General features: G+C 35.3%; 1 protein-coding gene across 5 annotated transcripts in view; it reads right to left on the bottom strand.

The window, feature by feature from the left end:
* Positions 1-1916: 1916 nt before the first annotated feature.
* CEP250 (centrosomal protein 250) overlaps positions 1917-13378 on the bottom strand; it is a 34475-nt gene continuing 23013 nt past the window's right edge. For 4 of the 5 annotated variants that reach the window (XM_039319193.1, XM_039319191.1, XM_039319192.1 and 1 more), the window contains 9 exons: positions 12961-13088; positions 11031-11151; positions 10405-10559; positions 7356-9740; positions 6705-6833; positions 6109-6261; positions 4407-4514; positions 3318-3365; positions 1917-2795 (listed from right to left, as the gene is read on the bottom strand). In XM_039319193.1, the coding sequence (XP_039175127.1) occupies positions 2502-2795; positions 3318-3365; positions 4407-4514; positions 6109-6261; positions 6705-6833; positions 7356-9740; positions 10405-10559; positions 11031-11151; positions 12961-13088 (3521 nt within the window). In that variant the 3' untranslated portion in view covers positions 1917-2501. Of the gene's footprint in view, positions 2796-3317; positions 3366-4049; positions 4120-4406; positions 4515-6108; positions 6262-6704; positions 6834-7355; positions 9741-10404; positions 10560-11030; positions 11152-12960; positions 13089-13378 lie in introns of all 5 variants that reach the window. The other variant, XR_005553661.1, reaches the window with a different exon arrangement.

A 13378-nucleotide genomic window follows, 5' to 3' on the forward strand; every position in this document is an offset into this window, starting at 1 on the left:
TTAAACATTCCAGAGCTAGGCCCTAACTATTAAGTTTCAGTGACATTTTATATCTCACTGGGAATTAAATCTGAAACTGGAAAATACACATTTTGACCACAGTTCATGTTTCTGTAAATGTCCGTAAGGTCTGTTCTATTCTCCCAATGCAGATCAAACAGCAAAATTGTGATTTACAAATTTAATTATGCAATTAAAACTTTTCAACATTTTATTTTTTTTAAAAAAATGGGACTTTGCTAGCCACTAATCTATGATATTTTAATTTCACAGTAGTAATGATCAAATAGTAAAAAGGGGGAAAGGAACTTCTATGATTTCTATTATCCTATGTTTACTCCTTGTTATTCAAAGTAGCAGGAGATACTTATTTAGCTGAAAGAGAACCATGGACTGTACCCAAGAACTGCCTGCTATATCCTTCCTATGAAAACAATGTCATTGTTCAATTCACTGATGCCTAAGATGTCAATATGTAGCTGATAAATCTCATATTTCATTGTTGAGCTTTTCCATGTTTATGCTTATTACATTCCATGTTCCTACTGCAATTCCCTTAACAATTTAGGATTTTCTTTTCTTGCCTGGCAGCATTAGTAACTAGAAGTTCTGAAGGCTTTTATCTAGCCATGTCATAAATACCATTAGTAATCCAAAAGAATCTTGATTTTCCTCAGCAGTATGCCGAGTGCCATCCAATCTAAAGGGCCCATCATCCAGTACTACATTGTCAACCACTTGTCAGTTTTTGGTGTACTGTTGATTTCTTCCACATTATGGATGGTTGCTTTTACCATTGTCACTAAAGTGGATATCTGCCTCCAGCATCTTCTGTATAGCTTCTGCCTGATATATGGATCTTCTTCCTTTAACTGGATAGCTGGGATGAGTTTCATACCTTGGCTGACTTTGCTGGGAGTATAAATATATGATGTATATTATTGCTTCTTCATTCATCCTTTCCAGGAACCCTACCCCAACTCCTACCACAATAAGTCAGCATAGCAGGATTTGAGGTAGAGCACAAGCCCATACTGGTATGTAGTTGAAATAAACTTTTGAGCATTCCCTAAATTAACTATTTCATTGCCTGCCATGTAATCTTTCTTTTAACAAGGCAGCATCTATTTATGCTTGCAGCTTTGTAACGATCCCTAAATCCTCTCCTGTTTAGAGTTAACCAAAAGCTTAGCTGGCAACTTTGCAGGCTTTTGCTCCTCTGGTCAAGTAGGAACAAACCCTTGAAATCTGGACCTCTCCTATTTTCAGTAATCTTTCCTTTACCCTGGAACTCTTCAGTGGACTTAATTCACTCTGGAATCAGTAAATTTTTAATTTACTGAAACTGCCTAAATGCATCTTGGCTTCAGTAGTTTTTTTTCTTTCTCTCCAAAATGCTAGTGATAATTCCTTCTTTCTGTTAGGTCATCAGCCTGTTTTCATTTCCTGGTTTTAACGCATAAACTCCATTATGAATTGGTGTAGCTACTATACTTTCAGGAACAACTCTATGTAGTAGCAACCCATCTGTCTCATCACTCCAACAACTTTTTTTTTGTAATCTCTTGAGTTTCATGAGGTGAAGGAGTCAGTTTTACAGACATTTCTTCTTAGTTGTAACATCTAACTTAGTACTTTCAATACAGGATTGGCCTTCTAGAAGTTGGTTTACTGCAGTGGATTACTGTAGTTCCAGGGGATACTTGAGAACTGAAGAACTAAATGTATTACTTTGGTACTTAATTTTTATCTTCTATTTTAATTACAATGGTACGTGTCTTATATAGTCCTTGTCGACATAAACCTCCAGAGGTTCTTGTAGATAATGGCTATGCATGCATATTATCTATTTATTTATATATATATATATATACCACAATCTCAAAAAGCAGAAAAGCGTCATATGAAATATTTGAGCGGAGAAAGAAAAAATAAAATGCATTTTTATTATAAAAGAACTGTTTAGTACAAAATGTTATAAAAACCCTCTAGATATATCTTATACCAAATTGCTGTACAATAATTTAGGAAATGATATCTCTATCAGTAAGATTATTAAATCAAAATGACTTTAGATCCGAGATTTCTCTCTCTGATCAAGTACTGTCCCATGGGTCTATACAAAAAAAGCGGGAAATCTTTTTAATGACTTCAGTTTTTTCAGGACTCTTTTCCTGGAATGAACGTCCATTCTTCCTATCAGAAATGGTTTCTTTGTTTAGTTCTAATACAATGGCTTTGAATTTTGTCATGTCCAAACATTTTCACACTGCATATCTTCAGCCACTTAGTATGCAGCCTTTCAACTATTTTTGCTTTTTCTCAGGCTGTACTGAGATCTTCACTGATTCCAAAGAATCTGGAATTATATTTCTGAAGGATCAAAACTAGAGACGATGAAGTATCCATCATGAATATGAAGAAGTATCCATCATCCAACAACTTTTTAAACCCTGCTTGTGCTGGAGCCTCTGTAATTTCTTGCTTTTGCCACTCCTGTGCTACCTTGTGGGCTTCTGATGAACACTTTTTGGTGTTGAGCTTGCCATATGTTTTTCAGATAAGACACTGTCTGAGACTACAGTTCTCCATGTCAAACTGTTATTCAAGGTTTCATCAAGCCTGCGAGTCTCGGATTCCAGAACAGTTGCCTCAGGTTTCCTAGCCACAACAGCTAAAGAGTTTACAAGCTCTTGATGTAAATCTGAAAGCTCTTGATTTGTTTTGGTACAGCTGATGATATAATTCTGCTTCTGCTTCCGTTCTAGTGATAGCTGTGATTGTAGAACAAAAACCTAAAACAAGAACAAATGACATCAAGGACTAATGACTTATTTCCCTTTGAAGAACTTAATTTCTAATTTTCAGCACAAGGAACAGTATCTTATGTAAAATAAAACTGTTAGATTTATTATTTAACATATTTAATATTACTAAGAAATTCTGAGAAAATGTTATGTGATCACTAATAATCAGCACTGACTTGATGGTGCACAAGTAACATTTTTTCATAGCAATGCATTGTGCATTTAACAGCAAAAACAGTAAATCATTCAAATGTCATGGATAAAAATATTTTGAATTTTTTTTAAAAAAAAATCAGAATTCCTTAGAGAAGTACAAAATAATTTTGAAGATAAAATGTCCCAAACTGTTCTGATTGGGATTTTCTACTTTAAACTGTCCTTTAAGATCATTGCTTACAAAGATTATTGTGAATCTTTAAAAATGCAGTTACTATGGAGGCGCAGCTCTCCAACAATGGAAGATAAGAAAAGCAGTTCTAAGAGACGTAGTTCCAATTATAAACTACACACCTGTTTTTGTAACTCTGCCAGTTGCTTTTGGAGAACCTGGGTTTCTTTCTAGAGAAAAAGAGAGAAAACTCAATCAGCTACTTATCTTCAAGAAGTCTATTATTTACGAAAATTATTTATATAGCTTAGATTTTCTTTCAATTATTCAGGTTCAACCCAACAATTATAAACTTTAGTTAAACATAAAAGTAAAGGTTTCTTCTGTCCAAACATTTCCAAGTCTAGGGGGCAGTGCTCATTTCTGTTTCTCAGCCAAGGGAGCCAGCATTATTCAAAGACATCTGTGGTCATGTAGTCAGCATGTCTAAACATTGAGGTGCACAGAATGCTGTTACCTTTCCACCAAAGTGGTACCTATTTATCTACTTGCCTTTGCATGCTTTCATACTAATAGTTAGGCAAGAGCTGGGGCAAGTAATGGGAGTTTACCCTTCGTGTGGTGCTCGGGTCTTCAACCCGAGTGGTCCGCTTTCCAGATGACAAGCTCAGCAGTCTTTAATTGCTGAGCTATCGCGTTAAATATAATACTATCTAAAAGCAAAAAGGAAGGAAATAATGGATAGTTTTAAGTGAAACTTCCGATAATATGCAAGCCTTCAGAGCAGGGATCCAGGATATCTGAGGAACTGTCTCACCCCAATAAAACTAGCCTGCCCCACCCATGCTGGCAGAAGGGGCATGCGTCAGATCCATCATCAAGGAATTTGGGATGTCAGGGTCCAGACAAAGTACCTTTTCAGCTGTGGCTCCTGGGGAACATCGTGTTCCCCAAGGTGAGATCTTCGTCCACCCTTTTGGTTTTCTGAAAGGATTTGAAGATACAGCTCTGTCAACTGACCTACGATCCCAATGAGGGCACATCATTCTGTAGGTGGCCAATGGATTAGATAACACCTCACCTCCTATTCATACGCACTTTGCTCCCTTCCTCTACATCTTGGTCAATTTAATTTTAACTAATTTTAAATTTAAGGTCTGTTTGTTTTATGTAGCATTTTTATTTAATGATTGTAAGCTGCCTTTGGTGACATGGGTGGCATAAAAGTTTTATATGTATGTATGTATGCATGTATGTATGCATGTTCAAACCTTTGAAATGGAGAGAATCTTTTGTGAGCCGGAGTCAGCTTGTGAATATTCAGAATTTAGAGAAAAGTCTCCATGACTCCTTTTCAGTTTCCTTCGTTCATGTTCTACCTGTAATCGATAAACGAGAGATAAAACTATTATCCTAAATTAGGTAAAACTGGCTAATACTGATTGCTGATATTGAGCAGATTACTGAAAATAAGACAAAGAATACCAAGTACAAACACTGAATTGTGAACAGCCCTAAATTTCTGAAAATACGTAATATGTAAAAGAGTAGTCACCACCCAAAGAAATCAGTAAAACTTAGAAAGTCAGGAAAAAGTGTGAGCAGGGTTTTTTTATTAACTACATTATGAGATTATAACTACATTATAAGTTTGTGAACCTTTATAAACTCTAGTACTGTGATCTATAAGAGATTAGAGCTTTATCTAAATCCTATTAATAGATAAAAATTCTAGTTAAACAACTCTGAAAACAGCATGTTGTATCATTCTTTATTGAATATATAAAGCACATAGTTAGAGAAAGTTATGTGAAGCTTTAGATTTAAAACACAGGCTCCCTCTTTCAACCAAGTATATATTGTGCCCATTGATATCTTCCATACATTGGCTTGGAGTTGTTTTGGCTCATTCCTCTTTGACTCACTGATATACTTGGGCTGTCTTGCATGAACTGCTTGCTTCAGGTCATACTACAACATTTGTGTTGGGTTAAATCATGCTTTAGCCCTCCCATTCAAAAATGAATTTCTTTTGGTTCAGCCATGTTTTTACATATTTACTTTGTGTTCAGAACTACTGTTCTTCAACTTATGCATAAATACCCTGACATTCTCCTGTAAAAATTCACTGATATAATTCAAAATCCATTACTGCCTCAATCAACTGAAAGCAATTCATTACTCAATAATATTTATTTGGTCAATGACCAGCAAACTGAAAGCCATTGAAGTCTTGAGACTGCAAAGCATACTATCATACTTTCAACTGCCAAGTTTCATGTTTGGGAAGACGTTCTTTTGTTTCAGTACAGTATTTTATTTTCTGCAGATGTAATATTTCTCATTATTATCCCAAAGTTCTATTTGTGTCTCACTTGTCCGCAGAATTTTTTTTCCATAGTCTGTTCAATGTTCTCTGGCAAACTTGAGATGAGTAAGATAACAACATTAGACTTTCTCCATTTATTCTCTATCCATCTGACTGTGGATTGATGAGGTCCATAGTCTCCCATGATAATTTTACAGTCCTTTTAAGCACTGAGAATTATTTTTCTTAGGTGTACGAAGAACCCTTTTGATTAGGGCCTGACTCACTTCCATAAACCTGAAATGAAGGTGGTTTATTTGTCTTTTTTTAATAGGGGAGGCCCCTCAAACTCACAATTCTATCATCTCATTAATTAAAACGTATGACTCAATTTACCTCTTTATCAGAGCTTAGGGCACATTACCTTTTTATGAACACAATAAAGGTTGACTCATTGTATTCAATAAAAACAACAGTGCATTGTCTTACACATTCATTGTTTAATCAGAAGCTCTTTAATGAGAGAGTTTAATCATTAATTCGATCACATTATAGGACAAAGAACTACTTTACCCAATCACTGTATAATGAAGGCTAACATATGATTACATTGCACTGAAAAATAATGCTGACCTTAGTTATTTTACCTTTTCAGAAAAGCTTACCTCTTGCAATGCGTCTCTTAATTGGGCATTGTGCTTCTCTAAACCATATTTATCATTCTCCAGCCTGGCCACAGCTTGCTGCAGAAGTTGTAAACGCCTATACAAGAGTCGTTTTTCAGCCATCCATGTCAGCTGTCCCTCTTTTTTCAAAGCCTGCATGACACAGAAATGGTGCAGTACAAAAGAAGAATATAAAAGTCAGGATACAAGAAGATAGGAGGCAGTCACTCACAAATGAGGGTGACATTGTCCCATGGATGGTACATGACTTTTTCTGAAGAAACCTTAGTATGTTGCTATTGTAAATTTCAGAATCTTAAGCAATTAACTACTTAAGTTAGATACGTCAGTTGCATCAGTTCCTATAGGAGTAACCGCTAATCATTTGGAATAAAATGAAGAAAGACTAAACTTAAAATACTTGCTAATTTATTATTACATAATATGACATAGAATGGGAAGCAAAAAGGCATATAGAATTATAATAAAGTTATAGTTTAAGGTACAAAAAAACCTGATGAATATTTGAATACATCTTGCTCTTCTATATGACACATTGCTATCTCAGATGTTTCATATCCATTCTTTTATCTCACCTTTCCAGCTTCATTATGCTGTACCCCTGGTACATCATTTTCACTGGATAGCAGATCAGTAACTCCCACCAGAGTTTCAATAATAAATCTTGCCTCCTTCAGAGTTTTGAAAGCTGTATCCAATTGTTTCTACAGGAAAATAAACAATACTCTGCTTATTTAATTAAGTACAATGGGTCTGCAAAATGTTTTCTTACAAAATGAACAGATCCTGGAATATGTCATTTACAGTGCTTGAAAAGACTCTGACATCAAGACAAAACATCCCAAAGTTAAAATGCATATTTCACAATGTCAAATCATATTCAGAAGAGTCTTTTCTAGAATCAGGATGTTCTATGGCAGAATATATGGCAAACAGTAAGTTAATATTTGAATCCACACTCAAAACTCCTCAGAAAGATTATAGCACATCTAACTCACAGCCTCTTGGTTTTTCTTCCTGTCTCTTCTCATTTATTATTTATATCTTAAGAGTCCAAGAAAATTTCATTTTAAACCACTTTCCCTTTAAAAATATAAACAGTGCATCTCTAAAAGAGAATAAAAATGATAGATATAATTTTTAAAATGCAACTTGACTGCTCACATGCTTTATAAAACATGCTGAATCTGTAACGGTTTGCATGCATTTTAAGATGAAATGCATACCTGGAGATGAAGCCTATCCATATCCCTTTCTGAAACCATGCTCTGGGTAACAGCCATTTCCTCCTTTAAAATTCTCATAGCCTCTTCACTTCGGGCAAGGGTCAGATCCAACTTCTGGGCTTTCTGCCTCCATTCTATCTCGCCACTCTCTGTCTGTTTTAGAACAGCTATCATATGATTCAATTCTTGTCCGTTTATCATTTTCTCATGTTCCAAATGTTCAATCTTTTCCTTCTGCCATTGCAAGCACTGTTCTTTTTCCTTAATAACCTTCCTTTGAGCTAGTTCTTCTTCCTTCCACATAAAAATTTTCTTGATACAGCTATGGAAATTGTATTCTTTGTTATCCTGCAATCTCAGAGCTGAGATTATTTGCTTTATCTGATCACGGTAGGATAGTAATTCCTTCTCTTTATCTTTGAGTCTCTCTTCCAGTTGTTCAATTTTTCCTTTTTGCAATTCATTCTCATCAGCTTTCTTCTTTATAAGTTGGTGATGCTTCTGCTTTTCTTCAGGCTCATCTTTCATTGGTTTTTGACTTCTCTCATCTTGACAATTGATCTCTTTGTTTTTTTGATCAAGCAATTTCTCTTGCTCTCTGAGATGTTTTTCATGTTCTTGCTCATTTTTGTCTGGATATTGCAAAACATCTTCCTTACTTTTTTGTTCTCTCTGTGTGGCTTCTACTTTAGCCTGGCACTTACTAATTTGTTCTGCTTGCTTCCGAAGCTCTTCTTCTTTCTCTGCATTCAACCGATTAATCCTATCCAGATCCTGCTGTAGACTTAAAACAGTGTGCTGTACTTCCTCTTTCTGTTTTGAGAGTTCCTCGATACACGTTTGTAAGGATTTTGTTTCCTTTTCTTTCTCATGAAGGGAAGACCTAGTGAGGTGAAGTTTATCCAAGATAAATTTTGTCTGTGCCTCCTGTTGTTGAACTTGCTGGAGGTTCTTCTCCTTTAAATATTTGATCTGCAATTCTCCAGTTTTTAAAGCTTGTTTTGCTTGTTGAAGTTCTGCTTGCAATCTTTTTATTAGCTTTACATTCTCTTGTGTGTTCTTTTCATGCTGCTCTTTCAGGGACTCAATTTCTTGTTGTCGCCTCTTAAAGAATACTTTGAGTTGTCCCAGCATTTCAAAAGTAGTTTCCTGTAGTTTTTGCTTCTTTTGTTGGTTTATTTGTTCATCCGGAAACTCTGCATTACCTTCTCTCTCCTTTAGCACTCCTGAGCTGTAATGGATATCTTCAAGTAGAGCTCTTATCTGGCTTTTTGATTCTTCTTCATGCTTTCTTTGGAATGCCAATTCTCTGTTGTTTTCCTCCAAAGTTGCCTGTGTCTTGGCTATATGTTCATGAAAAGCCATTTGTTTTATTTCCATTTCTTCTTTCATTTCTTTCATTTGATTTTTTTGTGCCTTGAGTTCTTGTTCTCTTTGGGTCAAAGTCAATGTCATCTGCTTCTGCTTCTCAGAAAGCTCGCTGAGATGCTCTTCCTTCTGAGCTTCAAGCTGTTGGAAAATGGATATCTGTTCCCTCTGGGATTCTATTTCCCGTTCTTTGTCCTTAATCATGGATTTCATGTGTTCTAGGCTTGTACAAAGAGCTTTCTCACGCTTTTCCCCCTGTTCTTCCCATTCTTGAAGTAGCTGTTTTTGAGATGCAAGTTCCCAACCTTTTTCATTCATCTTTATTTTCAGGTCATCTAGATCTTTCAGCAAAGCTCCAATTTGTGCGGATTCATTATGTTCCATAATCTGAATTTTCTCCTCTTTGATGTTAGCTTCCTTGATTTTTTCCTCCAGATTCAGAGATAGGCTTTCAATTATTGTTTTTTGGTGTTCTGATAACTCTTGTAGTTTTTGAAGCTTTTCTTGTTGGGATTTCAAAGTCTGAACAGCCTCTTCTAGATCTAGATTTAGTTTCTTGAGATCAGCCTTTTGCATCTTATCTTGCTTTGTCAGTTCTTCAATTTGCATTTTTTGGAAGTCAATTTCTTTGCTTCTGTTTTCTAGATTTTGAGTGAGATGCTCTAAAGCAGCTTTTTGCATTTCTTTGTGATTCTCTAAATCCCTAATCTGCTGTAGCTGGTCTTTTATTTCTTCATGTCTCTTTTCTACAGTAACATTGAGCTGATCCACAGTTTCCTGAAGTGCTCTTCCTACCTCTACCTCTTTCTGCAAAGCCACAAATCTCTTCTGATGAGTCTCAACTTCCTCATGTTTATTTCTGAGAGTGGAGAGAGCTGTCTGAAGCTCTTGCTCCAGGGACTCATTCATCTTTTCCATGGCTCTTGCTCGAAGTTCTGAAGCTTTGGCTGATTCCCGAAGAAGGTCCAACTCCCGTGTGAGCTTTTCTTTAGACATTTGTAAGGTGCACCGTTCATTCTGAAATGCAAAAAGAATTATTTTCTTCTTGTTTGTTATTCCAGAACTCTACTGTTCAAAGACGGCATTCCTTCAAATGTAAATCTTGCACAAAAATGCTTGTCATTTTTAAAAATGAAATGTTTGTTAACTGTCAGGAAATTTCTCCTTAGTTCTAGGTTGCTTCTCTCTTTGATTAGTTTCTATCCATTGCTTCTTGGATGGAAATCTAAGTAATTCTGTTTGATGATTCATAAAATCCTATTAATAATTCAGAATTTGAGTAATAACTTTCTTGTCCATTAAATAATTTTTTTTCCCATAACAATTTCTTTCTTAAATATTTAATTGTGACATATTTCTAATTTATCAAGAACTATTCCATCCCTGATTAATACAAGAGAACAAGCTAGAAGCAGAAAACATGGATCAGAAAATGGTTACTGCTCTAACTACTACTATGTACATTAGAAAGTGTGTGCTTCTGCAAAATTGCAAAAGCTATAAAAGAAACTTAGAAGAGAAAGACAGTCACAATAGACAATAAGAAACAAGTATTTATATGCGATCTATCCCATTATAAAATCACAATATGAAAGAAAATTAATTCCCTTAGAAAAAAAATGTTTTCAACAGTTTATCTAATTTTAGGATATTGAACCTACAAAATGTCTGGTTTCCTTACCACCAAGCCTTTTCTTTGTTTCTCTGTGTTTTCAAGTTTTGTTTCCAAACTGGTCAACTTTTCACGTAGACTCACATTCTCTTCCTTGAAAGCAATGACCTCTAACTTTAAGGCAGACTCTAAAGAGCTGCGTCTTCCTTCAACTACATTTTTTTCTATAATGGAAAAAAAAAGTCATTATAATAGTGACTTTTCTAACAAGAAAGTAATTTGGGGGTATTTTAGAAAGTGCTAGTAACTAATTTACTATTCAAAATAAATTTTAAAATATCAATGCATTTTCAGCATGAAATATCAAGGAACAAAAAAAGAAAGCATCTATGAAAATTTCTAGGAAAAAATAGCTCCAGAATGAAATACTACCGGTAATTTTTTATTGAAACCATTGTTAAGAACTGATTTTCTCAAAAGTCATCAGAGAAGATGGTTTGAATCTCCTACATCTGCTGGAGACTCTGTCCTTCTGATATTATATCCAGTATTGCTGTATATAAGGAAATGTTTTTGTTACTAAGCTTGACATAACAAGGGCAATAATGCTTTGCCACTGAGGATTTTCTCTATCCCTGAACTTTGTTTAGGGAATCACATTTTTAGGTTATCACAGAGAAAGGTAGAAGATGTACCTTCTTGGCACTGGCTCAGCCACTTTTGCAGCTCTTCGGCTTTGGCATTAATGCGTATCCTTTCTGTTTCCTTCTCAGTAAGTTCTTGTTTCAACTTCTCAGAATTCTTCCTTGCTTCATCCTGCCCAAAAAAAAAAAAAATCCAACACATGCTATAGATATGCTTGAGATAGAAAAAGCTTTATAAAAAGTTTTTTTAAATAATAGAAATTTTCATGTAGCAAATTATACATTACATTGCACAAACTAAACTGTAGGTTACATTTTCTTGGAAAACACTGTATGTTGCAAACTATACATTACAACTGCACATTAAAATTGTATCCTCTGTCTTCATCCTGCCTGTTTATAAACTTTTCCCTATTGTTGTCTGTTACATCTTTGACTTTTTTTATAATCTTCAGAAATACAGTTCTAGCCGGGATAGAAGTACTGGAAAATACATAATTTGAGTGTCCCAAAGCAACTGGCAACTGGGACTTCCTTGGTATTGAAGGAAGTTTTCAAAGGTTTGAAAAAGTTTTGCTTCTTATCCAAGAAACTCTTCAGATTTATAATGCAAAAGAATTTGTATACAGGTAGTCCTTGACTTACAACAGTTCATTTAGTGACTGTTCAAAAGTGAAAAAAGTGACATGACCGTTTTTCAAAGTTGCAACCTTTCCAGCATCCCCATGATCATGTGATCAAAATTGAAATGCTTGGCAACTGGTTCATATCTATGACCGTTGCTGTGTCCCAAGATCATGTGATCACTTTTTGCAACCTTCTGACAAGCAAAGTCAATGGGGAAGCCAGATTCATTTAACAAGCGGGTTACTAACTTATCAACTCTGCAGTGACTCACTTAACAATTGAGGCAAGAAAGGTTGTAAAATGGGGCAAAATTCACTTGTGGGGAGATTTACTTGAGCAACTGGCAACCTTCCTATTGACTTTGCTTGTGGGAAGCTGACAGGAAAGGTCATAAATCACAATCACATGACCACAGGACATTGCAATAATCATGTAGCTCATTGTCAAGCACCCAGATCACAAGTCTCAGATGACCAGACTTTTGAGGGCCTGTCATAACCACCACTCATTCAGTGCTGTCATGACGTTGAACGGTTGCTGAACAAGTGGCCATTAACCAAGAACTACCTGAACTACTAGCTATGCCTTTAACTGCGTATTTTTTTTTACTTCCATCTATCTCAATTTTTAAGGAATTAAAAACAACCTATCAGTATAGCAAAAAGCCAATCATTATATTAAGTAAATTGATACATATTTGCTGAGCTTCTTAAATACAAGGCCATAGTATGTCCTAATAATTGTCAAGATTTATACAGCACTTAACAAGATAGAATATAAATGAACTTCTTAAGTGTTTTAATTTGGAGTTTACTCCTTAGAGAGTTAAATTACTTATTTTGATTATTGGTAGCCCGTGAGAGACTTCTATGCATTTTAAAGATAACTTTTATTGTCATTTTTTTTACTGTGGGCACAACGGCACACAACAAAAATGAAATTTAGTTGCCTGCTCTCAGAGTGAAACACATACATGACACACACCTAACATATCATGTACAACATATGTATAGACCTACATTCCTACATATACATAACAAGTAAATATTAAATACTGTCCATTAACTTAATAATACAAGGAAAATCATTGGGCAGACAATAATACCGGATTATCTAGTCCATGAGTCTATTCCTCAGTGGCCAGGAAGATGCCCAAGGGAAACTGACCAGTACGTGTTTTCTGCAGCAACTATTTATACATGTTCTTCATTTAAGAAAAAGATTTAAAGAATACTGTGCCGGATAATATGCCACTATCACAATACCTTTATAAAAGTTTTACTATGTCTCCTTTAAAATGCCTGAAAGAAACCCAAAGAATGATGACACATTCATAAATCAAAAACTAAGTTACCCGTTCAAGGTGAGCCCGCCAGAGATCTTGCCGCAAGTCTTGAAGTGCTTCTGCTACTCTCTCTGCTGTAAGCTCTGTGGAACTGTCCTTAGGCTGAGACAAAGCCAGTTCTTTCAGATTATCTTGTTCTGAAGAAATAAGCCTGTTTGGTAACTGCACCTTCAGGTTAGGGTTATTAATTAGAAAGGGAAATCTAGATAATACTTTAAAAGTCAAATTATCTACTGTGATAGATCTAAAACTGACATGGATCTGCACTGCTTTCTATCTACAGTTTCTTATAACATGGAATATTGCTTTCACCAACCAGATAGCTTCCAAGTGTGTCAGAGCAACTTTTCCACAGAATGTTCAGTCAAATGGGCACTGGTGATTATCAAACATTATTTGTATTACCAATAAAAGAGAATATATGTAG

Source organism: Crotalus tigris, unplaced genomic scaffold, assembly GCF_016545835.1.
Source record: "Crotalus tigris isolate CLP2741 ecotype Arizona unplaced genomic scaffold, ASM1654583v1 scf7180000022411.5474196:2289641, whole genome shotgun sequence".
Lineage (NCBI taxonomy): Eukaryota > Metazoa > Chordata > Lepidosauria > Squamata > Viperidae > Crotalus > Crotalus tigris.